At 49.0% G+C, this 22373-nt stretch overlaps 1 protein-coding gene across 13 annotated transcripts in view; it reads left to right on the plus strand.

Moving 5' to 3' along the window:
• Window positions 1-22373, plus strand: part of bnc2 (basonuclin 2) — a 604271-nt gene that overhangs the window by 573628 nt on the left and 8270 nt on the right. For 12 of the 13 annotated variants that reach the window (XM_038804002.1, XM_038804009.1, XM_038804007.1 and 9 more), the window contains one exon: window positions 4921-4947. The exons of the other annotated variant lie outside the window; for it this stretch is intronic. In XM_038804002.1, coding sequence (XP_038659930.1) covers window positions 4921-4947 — 27 coding nt within the window. The remainder of the gene's footprint in view (window positions 1-4920; window positions 4948-22373) is intronic. 13 annotated transcript variants of the gene reach the window in all.

The following is a 22373-nucleotide window of genomic DNA, read 5'->3' on the forward strand; positions in this document are numbered from 1 at the left end:
AGGCCCCATGAAATGACTGTGCCTGGCATTCCGATCTTGCTTATTTATTAATTTCCTTCCTGTGTGGTTGACCCTTTAGTGCAGTGTTGGACAACCTGAGGCCCAGGAGCCACATGCGGCCTATCTGGATCCTGAGTGCGGCCCCCACGAGACAGTTTGTTGATCGTTGCCCACACGCAGGGTCGCCACATTCAGCTGATTCACATCCAAGTTTTTTCTTACCTGTTTGGCCGAAGGGATCCACACACAAAGCGAGGGCGAGTGATGTGAGGTGTGTGTGTGTCGATTGCTCACACTGGGAGAGCCCTGCGCTCCCTCTGCGGCCAATCAGAGTGAAGTTGATGGCAGTTACATTAATTCGGATATGGTTAAGCATTTTCTATAACACGCTCTGAAATATTGGGTGTGCATTAAATGCATTTATGCTTATTCCAGTGTCATGGAGAGTGAACAAGCCCCGATTTCAGGCTTGCCAAGATGCTCGAGAGGCCGGCACTCACTATCCGAGGTTTCCCGTCACTGCTTTGGTGCATTTCATTGAAAGTTGTTTTGCAAAAACAAGGGAAAGTGCCCTTATGTTATTTTCACACTGCAGTGTCATGGTAGTGAAACTTTTAGGAAATCCACATCACGAAAGCTGAAAACTCCAAACTTTAAATCCTCAGATTAAGCAGCGGAAATAAACACAAACATTGTTGGCCTGGCGACTTAATCAGCACCGATGACAGAGTGTCTGAATATAATCGAATTTCATGCTACGATATTAAAATCTCATGAATCACCATTTAGAATAATACTTGAAAGCATCTTTTGGTTCATACAGAAAATGTTCTAGACTGGAGAACGTTCAGTGACTCCAATGCATCTGCTAATTCTGGTTAATGATGATTACCTTTGGGAAGGCCCAGGAAGTAGATTATTGCAGCTTTTATATCGTGGAGACACAGTTACATTAAAAGCACGGGAGGCCATTTGGTACTCAAAACATTTACATGGAATAGAAATAGGGGCTGAGATTCCCAGGGCCTGGTTGGCCACTGGTGCAGATACCCCCATAGCTAGCCCCTGGGTGGTGAGGGGCATGTGGCACCCACTTCCAGTGAGCAGGTCCGGGAAGGGTGGGCCCAGGGACAGGGCCTCCAGTGCACCATATTGAAGATGGTTCTCATTATGTCGACGGGGAGCGTTTGAGGTGAGGGTAGTGCCTCCATGGTGGTGGGTGAGGGGGACGTGGACACTGAGAATGCAGGGGGGGCATGGCATGGGGTGGGGAGGGTGACCCAATTGTTGAGGGGTGAGGGGAGGTTGTCTGTTTGGGTTCGAGGGTTGGTGATGTTCTTGTCTGCTAGGTGTCCTGATGATCGGGGGGCGGGGCGGTTCTCTGAATCGCAGCTTTGCCGGCGGGTTTAGCTCACTCACACCCCCCCCCCCCCCCCCCAAGCTGGCTGTGTAGTCCGTGGCAGCACTTTGGAACTGCAGATTGCTGTTTGATCTGGTGCAGAAAATGCAGCTGTGAAAGCTTTTCCTGCCTCATCCAACCCTCGGCAATTTTGGGGAAAATCTCCCCCACAGTTGTTCAGTTTAACTATATGGGCTGTTAAAAGGCAGAATGGCCACAATCTGGTTCTATTCAGCCTGTGATCATGGCTCTCCTTTATTTGATGTGAGTTGCCCTGTCTCGCGCACTGCACGTCACTGAGGCCCAGTCTCACCTTTGGAAATGCCTGGTTCTGGTTTCACTAAATCCGGGAAACATTTAACACTGGGGCAAATTTTACAGTTAAATGCAGCCTTGCTCCTGACTTATTTTTAAGATTCTACACAGTGGACCTTGTTTTAAGATTCTTTCATATAGACAGAAACACAATTGTAGAAGGTTTTCACCAGCAATCCAAAGCATCTAATTCAAATGTCCAGTCTTGCTAATGCATGAGCCTCTCGCAAATCCATATGTAGTATTTTTGACAATGCTAAATTATTATTAACGAGCACAAGGGCTGAGATTCTCCTTTCTGGGGACGAAGTCTCCACGCCGGCGGGAAAACCGGCACCAACCATTCCGGCGTCAACAGCCCCCGAAAGTGCAGGGGCGAGGTGCCTGGCGGAGGGGTTGGCGCCGCTCCAGCTACCACCGAAGGGACGGGGTGAGTTCGCGCATGCGCGGAACAGCCGCCATGATTCCGCGCATGCACAGACCGGCCGGCGTATTTTCACGCATGCGCGAGGGGTTCTCTTCTCCGCTCCGACCCCTGGGCAATATGGTGGAGCCCTACAGGGGCACGGCGCAGAAAAAAGAAGTGCCCCCACGGAACAAGCCCGTCCGTAGATCGGTGGGCTCCGATCGTGGGCCAGGCCGCCATGGGGGCCCCGCCCGGGGTCTGATCCCCTCCGCACCCCCCCCCCAAGGACCGCCCACACATACTCACCTGCCAGGTCCTGCTGGTGTGTGAGTTGAGGGATTCATGCCGGTGGGACTGGCCAATAATGGACAGCTGCTCGGCGCATCGGTGCCCGGAGAATCGCCGGGGGGCGCTGCCAACGGCCTCCGACCGCGTGGCGGGAAACCCGCACCCGCCCAAAAAACGGCGCCGGAGAATACGGCAGCCGGCGTCGGGGCGGTGGGTTGGGATTCACGCGCTGCACGGGGATTCTCCGACCCGGCTGGCGGTCAGAGAATCACGGCCAAGGAATCTGAGCTTCCTAACCTAACTTCCTAAATTCAATATAACTTAGCCCTATAGATACTACGCGAGCAGGTCAGAGACTGAGAATTCTGCAGTGAGTAACTCACCTCCTGACTCTGCAAAGCTTGTCCACCATCTACAAGCCACAAGTCAGGAGTATAATGGAATACTCTCCACTTGCCTGGATTTGTGCAGCTCCAACAACATTCAAGAAGCTCAACACCGTCCAGGACAAAGCAGCTGCCTGGCTGGTACCTCATTCACTACTTTAATCGATCACTTCCTCCACTATCTAACGCACAGAGGCAGCCGTGTGTACCATCTACAAGGTTCACTGCAGCAATTCGCCAAGGCTCCTTCCACATACAATCTAGAAGGTTAAGGCCAGCAGTACCATGGGAACACCACCACCAGTCAGTTTCCCTCCCAATCACGCACCATCCTTGGAAATATTTCACCGTTCCTTCACTATTACTGGATCCAAGTTCTGGAACTAACTCACTCCCTAACAGCACTGTGGGTGTACCTACACTACATGGACTATTGCGGTTCAAAAAGGCAGTTCGCCACCACCTTCGCAAGGGCAATTAGGGATGGGCGATAAAGGGTGGTCTAGCCAGCGACACCCACACCCCATGAAAGATTTTAAAAACCTAACCTAAAGAACTCAATCTCACCACCCTGCTCCTGAAAGTTTGGACTTGTCAAACTGACTTGATTGCAATTATCATCTGAACATCAAAAAAAATGGGATTAATAAACCTATGGTTATCAAGGTGGCCAATGTACAAAGAGTTGGACATCCTTTTGCATGCTCGATTAGCATCAATCAGTCCCAGAACGTGCACTGGTCAGGTACAGAGTAAAGCTCCCTCTAGTCCGTCGCTGGAGTTTGGAAGAATGCTTCCCGCTGAGCTGGTCTGATATTTCCATCTCTTACGCCAGCCATGTATTGTGGTCAAGTGGAGTGAAATTTCTAACTTTGTTTAATTTGTGCTTAATTATAGGCAGTTATATAATGTGGTCTTGTGAAATGAAATGAAAATCGCTTATTGTCACAAGTAGGCTTCAAATGAAGTGACTGTGAAAAGCCCCTAGTCGCCACATTCCGGCGCCTGTTCGGGGCGGCTGGTACGGGAATTGAACCGTACGGCTGGCCTGCCTTGGTCTGCTTTAAAAGCCAGCGATTTAGCCCTGAGCTAAACCAGCCCCTCGGCTTGAAACTCAACTGAACTTTGGTACTGTGTTTGTTTGTGGGGAGTGTGGTTGGTTCTACTGGGTGAGTACAGCATAGACTTTCGAGGGAAAATATGTAGAAGCTATTTCATTGGAGAGAAGACTTTCATCTCCGTCTGGGCTTGATTCAAATGCAGATTATGGTGTTTCTATAATCTGTACCAACCAGTCTGACGTTTTATCATTTAATTTAAATTTTTTAGAAGTTTTCTGCCTATTTTCAGTGGCTGGTACTGTATTACAAGTGGATAACTAAATAAGACTTTTTAATCTTGGACAATTACATGAAAATATGATCGAGCGATTCTTCTCAGCCAGGGAGGAAGATGATTGACACTGATATATTGCTTCAATGTTTAAAACTAAATGTCAGAAAAATGTTTTCTTTAAAAATTGCAGTTCCTGTTCCGCTTTTTATCATCCCTGAATTAATCCATCTCAAGTGACTCGTTAAAATTACATCAATGGCCTTCCCCCCCATTCATTCTGTAGTCAGGAGCCCAATTGTGAAACTAGCAAGGAGCTTAGTGATTTTGCAAATGGGGGTCAATTCTTTATCTTACACACTTTTTGGAAGAACACCTGCTCAGGCTCTGTATTTTAGATGAAGAAAAAAAATCAGAAATGGCGATTTTGAATGTTCCCCTCTGTTTCTGTTCGAGGGGGGGAGGTTGGGATTATCACGCCATGTTATAGAAAAGAGGTTGGTCTTCAAGCCCTTAGCCAAGTGGACCAAGATCAAGGCAAAATTAACTTCTAAAATTACTTTACAGATTTTCCCCATATTGCATGGGCCATATCCCCTGGGGACTTTGCTTTCCCCGATAAGCATGGGAAGGGGGGCCCTGCTTTGTTTCCTCGCGTGTATTGACTTGATAACGGTGCCCATTTATCAGGTCTTATATTACTGAATATGAAAGCATTAGTTTCCTGGTTTGTTATGTGACTGAAGACATAACTAATTTTTCTTTCTTTTTTTTTTATTTAACCCATTTCTCAGGCATCTCATACACAGAATAACGCACAGGTATAAAACCATTTACTAATCTTACACGTAGTTGTAGCTGATTGTGAAACTGTAAACGGCTGAATGAAATACTTGCAAGTACACCCCGATGTAGAATTGGTAAAAGTGTGTTAAAATTGTGTTTCAAACATACCTTTGAACTCAATGCCAGATGAACTCTGAATGAAATGCAACTTTCCGAGGTATTTTCTAACAACTGTCTGATGTTAAGATAATTGGCACATTAAAACTGCTATTTTATTGAGTAAAATACAGCTTCATATCAATGGATGTAAGAAACTTGAGTAATGTTTGGGGATTGTGCTAAGGGAGTGTTGATATTCCACTGATTTGAAGGGAAGTCTATTATTAACAACAGTTTATTGAAGCTTCCCGTATTTCCAGAGGCCCTCCCATCCCAGTTCTGATTCACATACTGATATAATCATCTTCTGTCATAGAAACTGCCTGAGCTTCTGCACAACCTGAAATTAACGTTATCTTTCTTTAAATGTCCGCAAACCCTTCCCTCCCCTCCCCTCAATTATCTCGTGTGTCAGTTTCAAATCAATTCAACAGTTGCCAACTCAACCAGAAAGCAAACTTGCACTTTGGATCAGATTGCCAACAGTCAGTTGCTGGAGGAAATGTTCCCGACTTTAATTTATTAAAAAAGGCAAGAGCATTTGTGCTGTTATGAGGTCTGGGTCTGAATCGGGCAGTTTCTTTAAAGGGCTAGTAGGGGCATGATGGGCTGAATGGTCTCCTTTAGTTAAAATTCTTAAAAATGAATCAATAGACTGGTTGTGTTTGCGGCAATTTTAATATTGACCATAACACGGCTAAAGGGAAAGCCAAGGGCATCATTTTCAAACAATTTGCATTGTTTAAAAGTTCAGATGGTGTAGCAATGTATGGGTCAAACTATCCACCGTCATTCTTTCATTGTTATATCTCACTGCTTACTTATCATTCTAAACTCTCAGTTTCTTATATTTCTTTTTCATGTTACTGCTGCTTTGGTCCATGTTGCGAGAAAGACTTGTCATTTTTTGTGTTCCTCATGACCTTCAAATGCCCCAAAATGCTTTAAACCAACGAAACGCTTTGCTGAGGTTTGTCACTGTTGTATGAAATGTGGAGGCTGATTTGGATAACAAACAGCAAAGTCTAACCTGTTTGAGTGAGAGAGCGTAGGGGGTAAATATTGATCAGGACACCGGGGAAAGTTTACCCCCCTCCTTCAGAATAGTGCCGTAGGATCTTCCATATCCATCTGAGGACACAGGCAGGACATCCGTTTACCATCTCATCTGAAATTCTGTACCACCAGCAGTGCAGCACTTCCTCAGCATTGCAACTGGGATGTCAGCCTAGATCGTGCGCTCAAATCTCTGAGGTGGGACTTCAACCCAGAACCTTCAGATTCAAAGGAGAGAATGCTACCCCACTGAGTCACAGCTGAAACCTTCAGGAGATATTCAAGTGATTTTGGTTTATGTTGATTGTTTGGATTTCTGCCGAATTCATGCAGATAGTCTAAAAAACTATGCTCATACCAGAGCTGTCAACAGCTCAGTGTTCATGCACTTTTCAAAATAATGTTATTGCAAATAATACTGGTGAGGCAATAATCAGTGTCACTAATGTTTGTTATCCACCCCTACAATTTCTGCTCTGCTACATACTCACACACACGCACACCCACTCACATACACACAGTCAGTCACATACTCACTCATTCACACTCACTGACACACACTCTGACTCACACTCACTCACTCACTCACACTCACACTAACACACACAGTCACTCACACACGCACGCTCACACTCACTCACTCACTCACACTCACACTAACACACACAGTCACTCACACACGCACGCTCACACTCACTCACTCACTCACACTCCCTCACATTCACACTCACGCACATTCACATGCACGGCCGCTCACGCTCAGCCACTCACACGCATGGCCACTCACGCATGGCCATTCACACTCACGGACACACACTCACGGACACACACTCGGCCACTCACACTCGCGGCCATTCACACAGTCTCTCTCACACACAGTCTCTCTCACACACAGTCTCTCTCACACACAGTCTCTCACACACAGTCTCTCTCACACACAGTCTCTCTCACACACAGTCTCTCTCACACACAGTCTCTCTCACACACAGTCTCTCTCACACACAGTCTCTCTCACACACAGTCTCTCACACACAGTCTCTCTCACACAGTCTCTCTCACACACCGTCCCTCTCACACACCGTCTCTCTCACACACAGTCTCTCTCACACACAGTCTCTCACACACACAGTCTCTCACACACAGTCTCTCTCACACAGTCTCTCTCACACACCGTCTCTCTCACACACCGTCTCTCTCACACAGTCTCTCACACAAACAGTCTCTCTCACACACAGTCTCTCTCACACACCGTCTCTCTCACACACAGTCTCTCTCACACACAGTCTCTCACACACACAGTCTCTCACACACAGTCTCTCTCACACAGTCTCTCTCACACACCGTCTCTCTCACACACCGTCTCTCTCACACAGTCTCTCACACACACAGTCTCTCTCACACAGTCTCTCTCACACAGTCTCTCTCACACACAGTCTCTCACACACAGTCTCTCTCACACAGTCTCTCTCACACACCGTCTCTCTCACACACAGTCTCTCACACACAGTCTCTCTCACACAGTCTCTCTCACACACCGTCTCTCTCACACACCGTCTCTCTCACACAGTCTCTCACACACACAGTCTCTCTCACACACAGTCTCTCTCACACACAGTCTCTCTCACACATAGTCTCTCTCACACACAGTCTCACACACACAGTTTCTCACACACAGTCTCACACACACAGGGGTGATTCTCTGAGCCCCGCGCCGGGCCGGAGATGCGCGCGAACCGTGCATCGATGCCCCGACGCCAGTGCACGATTCTCCGAGGTGCGGAGAATCGGCGCCATTTGTGCCGGCACGTTTGACGCGGCGCGGGCCGCTGGAATCACAGTCTCTCATACACAGTCTCTCACACACAGTCTCTCACATACAGTCTCTCACACGCAGTCTCACACACACAGTCTCTCACACGCAGTCTCACACACACACAGTCTCTCACACGCAGTCTCACACACACAGTCTCTCACACGCAGTCTCACACACACACAGTCTCTCACACGCAGTCTCACAGACGCAGTCTCACACACGCAGTCTCACAGACACAGTCTCTCACACACAGTCTCTCACACGCAGTCTCACACACACGCAGTCTCTCACACGCAGTCTCTCACACGCAGTCTCACAGACGCAGTCTCTCACACGCAGTCTCACAGACACAGTCTCTCACACACAGTCTCATACACGCAGTCTCACACACGCAGTCTCACACACACAGTCTCTCACGCGCAGTCTCTCACACACAGTCTCACAGACACAGTCTCTCTCACACAGTCTCACAGACGCAGTCTCACAGACACAGTCTCTCACACGCAGTCTCACACACGCAGTCTCACAGACACAGTCTCACACACACAGTTTCTCACACACAGTTTCTCACACACGCAGTCTCACACACGCAGTCTCACAGACGCAGTCTCACACACGCAGTCTCACACACAGTCTCACACACACAGTCTCACACACACAGTCTTACACATAGCCTCACACACACAGTTTCTCACACACAGTTTATCACACAGTTGCTCACACACAGTTTATCACACAGTTGCTCACACACAGTCTTACACACACACAGTTGCTCACACACAGTTGCTCACACACAGTTGCTCACACACAGTTGCTCACACACAGTATCACGCACACAGTCTCACGCACACAGTCTCACGCACACAGTCTCACGCACACAGTCTCACGCACAGTCTTACTACACACACAGTTGCTCACACACAGTCGCTCACACACAGTCTCACGCACAGTCTCACACACACAGTCTCACACACAGTCTTGCTCACACACAGTTGCTCACAGTCTCTCTCACACAGTCTCACACACACAGTCTCTCACACACAGTCTCACTCACACACAGTTGCTCACAGTCTCACACACACAGTCTCACACACACAGTCTCTCTCACACAGTCTCACACACACAGTCTCACACACACAGTCGCTCACACACAGTCTCTCACACACAGTCTCACACACACAGTCTCACACACACAGTCTCACACACACTGTCTCACACACACTGTCTCACACACACTGTTTCTCTCAGAGTCTCACACACAGTTTCTCACACACACAGTTTCTCACACACACAGTCTCACACACACAGTCTCACACACACACACAGTTTCTCACACACACAGTCTCTCACACACACAGTCTCTCACACACACAGTCTCTCACACACACAGTCTCTCACACACACAGTTTCTCACACACAGTTTCTCACACACACAGTTTCTCACACACAGTTTCTCACACACAGTTTCTCACACACAGTCTCACACACACAGTCTCACACACACAGTCTCTCACACACACAGTTTCTCACACACAGTTTCTCACACACAGTCTCACACACACAGGGGTGATTCTCTGAGCCCAGGGCTGGAGATGTGCGTGAACCGTGCCATAACGCCACACTCACACTCACTCACACTCACTCACTCTGACATTCACTCTGACACTCACTCACTCTGACACTCACTCACTCACTCTGACACTCACTCACTCTGATACCCACACTGACACTCACTCACTCCGACACTCACTCACTGACACTCACTCTGACACTCACTCAGACACTCACTCACTCCGACACTCACTCTGACACTCACTCTGACACTCACTCACTCTGACACTCACTCACTCTGACACTCACTCACTCTGACACTCACTCTGACATACACTCCGACACTCACTCACTCCGACACTCACTCACTCTGACACTCACTCACTCACTCTGACACTCACTCACTCTGACACTCACTCTGACACTCACTCACTCTGACACTCACTCTGACACTCACTCACTCTAACACTCACTCTGACACTCACTCTGACACTCACTCACTCTGACACTCACTCACTCTGGCACTCACTCACTCTGACACTCACTCTGACACTCACTTACTCTGACACTCACTCACTCCGACACTCACTCTGACACTCACTCACTCTGACACTCATTCACTCCGACACTCACTCCGACACACACTCTGACACTCACTCACTCCGACACTCACTCTGACACTCACTCACTCTGACACTCACTCACTCCGACACTCACTCCGACACACACTCTGACACTCACTCACTCCGACACTCACTCTGACACTCACTCACTCTGACACTCACTCACTCCGACACTCACTCCGACACACACTCTGACACTCACTCACTCCGACACTCACTCTGACACTCACTCACTCTGACACTCACTCACTCTGACACACACTCACTCTGGCACTCACTCACTCCGACACTCACTCTGACACTCACTCACTCTGACACTCACTCACTCCGACACTCACTCCGACACACACTCTGACACTCACTCACTCCGACACTCACTCTGACACTCACTCACTCTGACACTCACTCACTCTGACACTAACTCACTCCGACACTCACTCTGACACTCACTCACTCTGACACTCACTCCGACACTCACTCACTCTAACACTCACTCACTGACACTCACTCACTCTGACACTCACTCTGACACTCACTCACTCTGACACTCACTCACTCTGACACTCACTCTGACACTCACTCACTCACTCTGACACTCACTCACTCACTCTGACATTCACTCACTCACTCTGACACTCACTCACTCACTCTGACACTCACTCACTCTGACACTCACTCGCTCACTCTGACACTCACTCACTCACTCTGACACTCACTCACTCACTCTGACACTCACTCACTCACTCTGACACTCACTCACTCTGACACTCACTCCCTCACTCACTCTGACATCCACTCCCTCACTCACTCTGACACTCACTCACTCACACACTCTGGCTCTCACTCACTCACACACTCACTCACTCACTCTGACACTCACTCACTCTGACACTCACTCACTCTGACACTCACTCACTCTGACACTCACTCATTCTGACACTCACTCACTCTGACACTCACTCACTCTGGCACTCACTCACTGACACTCACTCACTCTGACACTCTCACTCTGACACTCACTCTGTCACTCACTCACTCTGACACTCACTCTGACACTCACTCACTCTGACACTCCCTCTGACATTAACTCACTCTGACACTAACTCACTCTGACACTAACTCACTCTGACACTAACTCACTCTGACACTCACTCACTCTGACATTCACTCACTCTGACACTCACTCTGACACTCACTCACTCTGACACTCACTCACTCTGACACTCACTCTGACACTCACTCACTCTGACACTCACTCTCTCTGACACTCACTCACTCTGACACTCACTCTGACACCAACTCACTCTGACACTCACTCACTCTGACACTCACTCTGACACTCACTCACTCCGACACTCACTCCAACACACACTCTGACACTCACTCACTCCGACACTCACTCTGACACTCACTCACTCTGACACTCACTCACTCTGACACTCACTCTGACACTCACTCACTCCGACACTCACTCCGACACACACTCTGACACTCACTCACTCCGACACTCACTCTGACACTCACTCACTCTGACACTCACTCACTCTGACACTCACTCACTCCGACACTCACTCTGACACTCACTCACTCTGACACTCACTCCAACACTCACTCACTCTAACACTCACTCACTGACACTCACTCACTCTGACACTCACTCTGACACTCACTCTGACACTCACTCTGACACTCACTCACTCTGACACTCACTCTGACACTCACTCACTCACTCTGACACTCACTCACTCACTCTGACATTCACTCACTCACTCTGACACTCACTCTGACACTCACCCACTCTGCCACTCACTCACTCACTCTGACACTCACTCACTCTGACACTCACTCTCTCACTCTGACACTCACTCACTCTGACACTCACTCACTCTGACACTCACTCCCTCACTCACTCTGACATCCACTCCCTCACTCACTCTGACACTCACTCACTCACACACTCTGGCTCTCACTCACTCACACACTCACTCACTCACTCTGACACTCACTCACTCTGACACTCACTCACTCTGACACTCACTCACTCTGGCACTCACTCACTGACACTCACTCACTCTGACACTCTCACTCTGACACTCACTCACTCTGTCACTCACTCACTCTGACACTCACTCTGACACTCACTCACTCTGACACTCCCTCTGACATTAACTCACTCTGACACTAACTCACTCTGACACTAACTCACTCTGACACTCACTCACTCTGACATTCACTCACTCTGACACTCACTCTGACACTCACTCACTCTGACACTCACACACTCTGACACTCACTCTGACTCTCACTCACTCTGACACTCACTCTCTCTGACACTCACTCACTCTGACACTCACTCTAACACTCCCTCTGACACTAACTCACTCTGACACTAACTCACTCTGACACTCACTCACTCTGACACTCACTCTGACACTCACTCTGACACTCACTCACTCACTCTGACACTCACTCACTCTGACACTCACTCACTCTGACATTCACTCACTCACTCTGACACTCACTCACTCACTCTGACACTCACTCACTCACTCTGACACTCACTCACTCTGACTCTCACTCACTCTGACACTCACTCACTGACACTCACTCACTCTGACACTCACTCTTACACTCACTCACTCTGACACTCACTCTGACACTCACTTACTCACTGACACTCACTCACTCACTCTGACACTCACTCACTCCGATACTCACTCTGACACTCACTCACTCTGACACTCAGTCACTCTGACACTCACTCTGACACTCACTCACTCACTCTGATACTCACTCACTCACTCTGACACTCACTCACTCACTCTGACACTCACTCACTCTGACACTCACTCCCTCACTCACTCTGACATCCACTCCCTCACTCACTCTGACACTCACTCACTCACACACTCTGGCTCTCACTCACTCACACACTCACTCACTCACTCTGACACTCACTCACTCTGACACTCACTCACTCTGACACTCACTCACTCTGACACTCACTCACTCTGACACTCACTCACTCTGGCACTCACTCACTGACACTCACTCACTCTGACACTCTCACTCTGACACTCACTCACTCTGTCACTCACTCACTCTGACACTCACTCTGACACTCACTCTGACACTCCCTCTGACATTAACTCACTCTGACACTCACTCACTCTGACACTCACTCACTCCGACACTCACTCACTCTGACACTCACTCTGACACTCACTCAGTCACTCTGACAATCACTCTGACACTCACTCACTCCGATACTCACTCTGACACTCACTCACTCTGACACTCACTCTGACACTGACTCACTCTGACACTCACTCTGACACTCACTCACTCTGACACTCACTCACTCACTCTGACACTTCACTCACTCACTTCGACATTCACTCACTCTGACACTCACTCTGATACTCACTCTGACACTCACTCACTCACTCTGACACTCACTCACTCACTCTGACACTCACTCACTCACTCTGACACTCACTCCGATACTCACTCTGACACTCACTCACTCCGATACTCACTCTGACACTCACTCACTCACTCTGACACTCACTCACTCACTCTGACACTCACTCACTCCGATACTCACTCTGACACTCACTCACTCCGATACTCACTCTGACACTCACTCACTCTGGCACTCACTCTGATATTCACTCACTCACTCTGACACTGACTCACTCACTCTGACACTCACTTACTCCGACTCTCACTCACTCTGACACTCACTTACTCACTCCGATTCTCACTTACTCACTCCGACACTCACTCACTCTGACACTCACTCACTCATTCTGACACTCACCCTGACACTCACTCACTCTGACACTTACTCACTCTGACACTCACTCACTGACACTCACTCACTCTGACACTCACTCACTCTGACACTCACTCACTCTGACACTCACTCACTCTGACACTCACTCACTCTGACACTCACTCACTCTGACACTCACTCTGACACTCACTCTGACACTCACTCACTCTGACACTCACTCACTCTGACACTCACTCTCTGACACTCACTCACTGACACTCACTCACTCTGACATTCATTCACTCACTCTGACATTCACTCACTCACTCTGACACTCACTCACTCTGACACTCACTCACTCACTCTGACACTCACTCTGACACTCACTCCCTCTGACACTCACTCTGACACTCACTCACACTCTCTGACACTCACTCACTCTGACACTCACTCATCTGACACTCACTCATCTGACAGTCACTCACTCTGACACTCACTCACTCACTCTGACACTCACTCACTCTGACACTCACTCACTCACTCTGACACTCACTCACTCTGACACTCACTCACTCTGACATTCACTCACTCTGACACTCACTCTGACACTCACTCACTCTGACACTCACTCACTCTGACACTCACTCTGACACTCACTCACTCTGACACTCACTCTCTCTGACACTCACTCACTCTGACACTCACTCTGACACTCCCTCTGACACTAACTCACTCTGACACTCACTCACTCTGACACTCACTCTGACACTCACTCACTCACTCTGACACTCACTCACTCTGACACTCACTCACTGTGACATTCACTCACTCACTCTGACACTCACTCACTCACTCTGACATTCACTTACTCACTCTGACACTCACTCTGACTCTCACTCACTCACTCTGACACTCACTCACTCTCACACACTGGCTCTTACTCCCTCTCACACTAACTCACTCACACTGACAGTCACTCACTCTGACACTCACTCACTCTGACACTCACTCACTCTGACACTCACTCACTCTGACACTCACTCACTGACACTCACTCACTCTGACACTCACTCACTCACTCTGACACTCACTCACTCCGATACTCACTCTGACACTCACTCACTCTGACACTCACTCAGTCACTCTGACACTCACTCACTCACTCTGACACTCACTCACTCTGATACTCACTCACTCACTCTGACACTCACTCACTAACACCGACACTCACTCACTCTGACACTCACTCACTCTGACACTCACTCACTCTGACACTCACTCACTCCGACACTCACTCACTCTGACACTCACTCTGACACTCACTCAGTCACTCTGACAATCACTCTGACACTCACTCACTCCGATACTCACTCTGACACTCACTCACTCTGGCACTCACTCTGATACTCACTCACTCACTCTGACACTCACTCACACTGACACTCACTCACTCTGACACTCACTCACTCTGACACTCACTCACTCTGACACTCACTCTGACACTCACTCTGACACTCACTCACTCTGACACTCACTCACTCTGACACTCACTCTCTGACACTCACTCACTGACACTCACTCACTCTGACATTCATTCACTCACTCTGACATTCACTCACTCACTCTGACACTCACTCACTCTGACACTCACTCACTCTGACACTCACTCACTCTGACATTCACTCACTCTGACACTCACTCTGACACTCACTCACTCTGACACTCACACACTCTGACACTCACTCTGACTCTCACTCACTCTGACACTCACTCTCTCTGACACTCACTCACTCTGACACTCACTCTAACACTCCCTCTGACACTAACTCACTCTGACACTAACTCACTCTGACACTCACTCACTCTGACACTCACTCTGACACTCACTCTGACACTCACTCACTCACTCTGACACTCACTCACTCTGACACTCACTCACTCTGACATTCACTCACTCACTCTGACACTCACTCACTCACTCTGACACTCACTCACTCACTCTGACACTCACTCACTCTGACTCTCACTCACTCTGACACTCACTCACTGACACTCACTCACTCTGACACTCACTCTTACACTCACTCACTCTGACACTCACTCTGACACTCACTTACTCACTGACACTCACTCACTCACTCTGACACTCACTCACTCCGATACTCACTCTGACACTCACTCACTCTGACACTCAGTCACTCTGACACTCACTCTGACACTCACTCACTCACTCTGATACTCACTCACTCACTCTGACACTCACTCACTCACTCTGACACTCACTCACTCTGACACTCACTCCCTCACTCACTCTGACATCCACTCCCTCACTCACTCTGACACTCACTCACTCACACACTCTGGCTCTCACTCACTCACACACTCACTCACTCACTCTGACACTCACTCACTCTGACACTCACTCACTCTGACACTCACTCATTCTGACACTCACTCACTCTGACACTCACTCACTCTGGCACTCACTCACTGACACTCACTCACTCTGACACTCTCACTCTGACACTCACTCACTCTGTCACTCACTCACTCTGACACTCACTCTGACACTCACTCTGACACTCCCTCTGACATTAACTCACTCTGACACTCACTCACTCTGACACTCACTCACTCCGACACTCACTCACTCTGACACTCACTCTGACACTCACTCAGTCACTCTGACAATCACTCTGACACTCACTCACTCCGATACTCACTCTGACACTCACTCACTCTGACACTCACTCTGACACTCACTCACTCTGACACTCACTCTGACACTCACTCACTCTGACACTCACTCACTCACTCTGACACTTCACTCACTCACTTCGACATTCACTCACTCTGACACTCACTCTGATACTCACTCTGACACTCACTCACTCACTCTGACACTCACTCACTCACTCTGACACTCACTCACTCACTCTGACACTCACTCCGATACTCACTCTGACACTCACTCACTCCGATACTCACTCTGACACTCACTCACTCACTCTGACACTCACTCACTCACTCTGACACTCACTCACTCCGATACTCACTCTGACACTCACTCACTCCGATACTCACTCTGACACTCACTCACTCTGGCACTCACTCTGATATTCACTCACTCACTCTGACACTGACTCACTCACTCTGACACTCACTTACTCCGACTCTCACTCACTCTGACACTCACTTACTCACTCCGATTCTCACTTACTCACTCCGACACTCACTCACTCTGACACTCACTCACTCATTCTGACACTCACCCTGACACTCACTCACTCTGACACTTACTCACTCTGACACTCACTCACTGACACTCACTCACTCTGACACTCACTCACTCTGACACTCACTCACTCTGACACTCACTCAGTCTGACACTCACTCACTCTGACACTCACTCACTCTGACACTCACTCTGACACTCACTCTGACACTCACTCACTCTGACACTCACTCACTCTGACACTCACTCTCTGACACTCACTCACTGACACTCACTCACTCTGACATTCATTCACTCACTCTGACATTCACTCACTCACTCTGACACTCACTCACTCTGACACTCACTCACTCACTCTGACACTCACTCTGACACTCACTCCCTCTGACACTCACTCTGACACTCACTCACACTCTCTGACACTCACTCACTCTGACACTCACTCATCTGACACTCACTCATCTGACAGTCACTCACTCTGACACTCACTCACTCACTCTGACACTCACTCACTCTGACACTCACTCACTCACTCTGACACTAACTCACTCTGACACTCACTCACTCTGACACTCACTCACTCTGACACTCACTCTGACACTCACTCACTCTGACACTCACTCACTCTGACACTCACTCTGACACTCACTCACTCTGACACTCACTCTCTCTGACACTCACTCACTCTGACACTCACTCTGACACTCCCTCTGACACTAACTCACTCTGACACTCACTCACTCTGACACTCACTCTGACACTCACTCACTCACTCTGACACTCACTCACTCTGACACTCACTCACTGTGACATTCACTCACTCACTCTGACACTCACTCACTCACTCTGACATTCACTTACTCACTCTGACACTCACTCTGACTCTCACTCACTCACTCTGACACTCACTCACTCTCACACACTGGCTCTTACTCCCTCTCACACTAACTCACTCACACTGACAGTCACTCACTCTGACACTCACTCACTCTGACACTCACTCACTCTGACACTCACTCACTCTGACACTCACTCACTGACACTCACTCACTCTGACACTCACTCACTCACTCTGACACTCACTCACTCCGATACTCACTCTGACACTCACTCACTCTGACACTCACTCAGTCACTCTGACACTCACTCACTCACTCTGACACTCACTCACTCTGATACTCACTCACTCACTCTGACACTCACTCACTAACACCGACACTCACTCACTCTGACACTCACTCACTCTGACACTCACTCACTCTGACACTCACTCACTCCGACACTCACTCACTCTGACACTCACTCTGACACTCACTCAGTCACTCTGACAATCACTCTGACACTCACTCACTCCGATACTCACTCTGACACTCACTCACTCTGGCACTCACTCTGATACTCACTCACTCACTCTGACACTCACTCACACTGACACTCACTCACTCTGACACTCACTCACTCTGACACTCACTCACTCTGACACTCACTCTGACACTCACTCTGACACTCACTCACTCTGACACTCACTCACTCTGACACTCACTCTCTGACACTCACTCACTGACACTCACTCACTCTGACATTCATTCACTCACTCTGACATTCACTCACTCACTCTGACACTCACTCACTCTGACACTCACTCACTCACTCTGACACTCACTCTGACACTCACTCCCTCTGACACTCACTCTGACACTCACTCACACTCTCTGACACTCACTCACTCTGACACTCACTCATCTGACACTCACTCATCTGACAGTCACTCACTCTGACACTCACTCACTCACTCTGACACTCACTCACTCACTCACTCTGACACTCACTCACTCTGACACTCACTCATCTGACACTCACTCATCTGACAGTCACTCACTCTGACACTCACTCACTCACTCTGACACTCACTCACTCTGACACTCACTCACTCACTCTGACACTAACTCACTCTGACACTCACTCACTCTGACATTCACTCACTCTGACACTCACTCTGACACTCACTCACTCTGACACTCACTCACTCTGACACTCACTCTGACACTCACTCACTCTGACACTCACTCTCTCTGACACTCACTCACTCTGACACTCACTCTGACACTCCCTCTGACACTAACTCACTCTGACACTCACTCACTCTGACACTCACTCTGACACTCACTCACTCACTCTGACACTCACTCACTCTGACACTCACTCACTGTGACATTCACTCACTCACTCTGACACTCACTCACTCACTCTGACATTCACTTACTCACTCTGACACTCACTCTGACTCTCACTCACTCACTCTGACACTCACTCACTCTCACACACTGGCTCTTACTCCCTCTCACACTAACTCACTCACACTGACAGTCACTCACTCTGACACTCACTCACTCTGACACTCACTCACTCTGACACTCACTCACTCTGACACTCACTCACTGACACTCACTCACTCTGACACTCACTCACTCACTCTGACACTCACTCACTCCGATACTCACTCTGACACTCACTCACTCTGACACTCACTCAGTCACTCTGACACTCACTCACTCACTCTGACACTCACTCACTCTGATACTCACTCACTCACTCTGACACTCACTCACTAACACCGACACTCACTCACTCTGACACTCACTCACTCTGACACTCACTCACTCTGACACTCACTCACTCCGACACTCACTCACTCTGACACTCACTCTGACACTCACTCAGTCACTCTGACAATCACTCTGACACTCACTCACTCCGATACTCACTCTGACACTCACTCACTCTGACACTCACTCTGACACTGACTCACTCTGACACTCACTCTGACACTCACTCACTCTGACACTCACTCACTCACTCTGACACTTCACTCACTCACTTCGACATTTACTCACTCTGACACTCACTCTGATACTCACTCACTCTGACACTCACTCACTCACTCTGACACTCACTCACTCACTCTGACACTCACTCACTCACTCTGACACTCACTCACTCACTCTGACACTCACTCCGATACTCACTCTGACACTCACTCACTCCGATACTCGCTCTGACACTCACTCCGATACTCACTCTGACACTCACTCACTCTGGCACTCACTCTGATACTCACTCACTCACTCTGACACTCACTCACACTGACACTCACTCACTCTGACACTCACTCACTCTGACACTCACTCACTCTGACACTCACTCTGACACTCACTCTGACACTCACTCACTCACTCTGACACTCACTCACTCTGACACTCACTCTCTGACACTCACTCACTGACACTCACTCACTCTGACATTCATTCACTCACTCTGACATTCACTCACTCACTCTGACACTCACTCACTCTGACACTCACTCACTCACTCTGACACTCACTCTGACACTCACTCCCTCTGACACTCACTCTGACACTCACTCACACTCTCTGACACTCACTCACTCTGACACTCACTCATCTGACACTCACTCATCTGACAGTCACTCACTCTGACACTCACTCACTCACTCTGACACTCACTCACTCACTCACTCTGACACTCACTCACTCTGACACTCACTCACTCACTCTGACACTCACTCACTCTGACACTCACTCGCTCACTCTGACACTCACTCACTCACTCTGATACTCACTCACTCACTCTGACACTCGCTCACTCTGACACTCACTCCCTCACTCACTCTGACACCCACTCCCTCACTCACTCTGACACTCACTCACTCTGACACTCACTCACTCTGACACTCACTCACTCACACACTCTGGCTCTCACTCCCTCACACACACTCACTCACTCACTCTGACACTCACTCACTCTGACACTCACTCACTTTGACACTCGCTCACTCTGACACTCGCTCACTCTGACACTCACTCACTCTGACACTCACTCACTGACACTCACTCTGACACTCACTCTGACACTCACTCACTCTGACACTCACTCACTCCGACACTCACTCACTCTGACACTCACTCTGACACTCACTCAGTCACTCTGACAATCAATCTGACACTCACTCACTCCGATACTCACTCTGACACTCACTCACTCTGACACTCACTCTGACACTGACTCACTCTGACACTCACTCTGACACTCACTCACTCTGACACTCACTCACTCACTCTGACACTTCACTCACTCACTTCGACATTCACTCACTCTGACACTCACTCTGATACTCACTCACTCTGACACTCACTCACTCACTCTGACACTCACTCACTCACTCTGACACTCACTCACTCACTCTGACACTCACTCACTCCGATACTCACTCTGACACTCACTCACTCCGATACTCACTCTGACACTCACTCACTCACTCTGACACTCACTCACTCACTCTGACACTCACTCACTCCGATACTCACTCTGACACTCACTCACTCCGATACTCACTCTGATACTCACTCACTCTGGCACTCACTCTGATACTCACTCACTCACTCTGACACTGACTCACTCACTCTGACACTCACTTACTCCGACTCTCACTCACTCTGACACTCACTTACTCACTCCGATTCTCACTTACTCACTCCGACACTCACTCACTCTGACACTCACTCACTCATTCTGACACTCACCCTGACACTCACTCACTCTGACACTTACTCACTCTGACACTCACTCACTGACACTCACTCACTCTGACACTCACTCACTCTGACACTCACTCACTCTGACACTCACTCTGACACTCACTCACTCTGACACTCACTCACTCTGACACTCACTCACTCTGACACTCACTCCCTCTGACACTCACTCTGACACTCACTCACACTCTCTGACACTCACTCACTCTGACACTCACTCATCTGACACTCACTCATCTGACAGTCACTCACTCTGACACTCACTCACTCACTCTGACACTCACTCACTCTGACACTCACTCACTCACTCTGACACTCACTCACTCTGACACTCACTCGCTCACTCTGACACTCACTCACTCACTCTGATACTCACTCACTCACTCTGACACTCGCTCACTCTGACACTCACTCCCTCACTCACTCTGACACCCACTCCCTCACTCACTCTGACACTCACTCACTCTGACACTCACTCACTCTGACACTCCCTCTGACACTCCCTCTGTCACTCCCTCACTCTGACAGTCACTCACTCACTCTAACACTCACTCACTCACTCTGACACTCACTCACTCTGACACTCACTCACTCTGACACTCACTCACTCTGACACTCACTCACTCTGACACT

The sequence above is a fragment of the Scyliorhinus canicula genome, chromosome 8 (assembly GCF_902713615.1).
Source record: "Scyliorhinus canicula chromosome 8, sScyCan1.1, whole genome shotgun sequence".
NCBI lineage: Eukaryota > Metazoa > Chordata > Chondrichthyes > Carcharhiniformes > Scyliorhinidae > Scyliorhinus > Scyliorhinus canicula.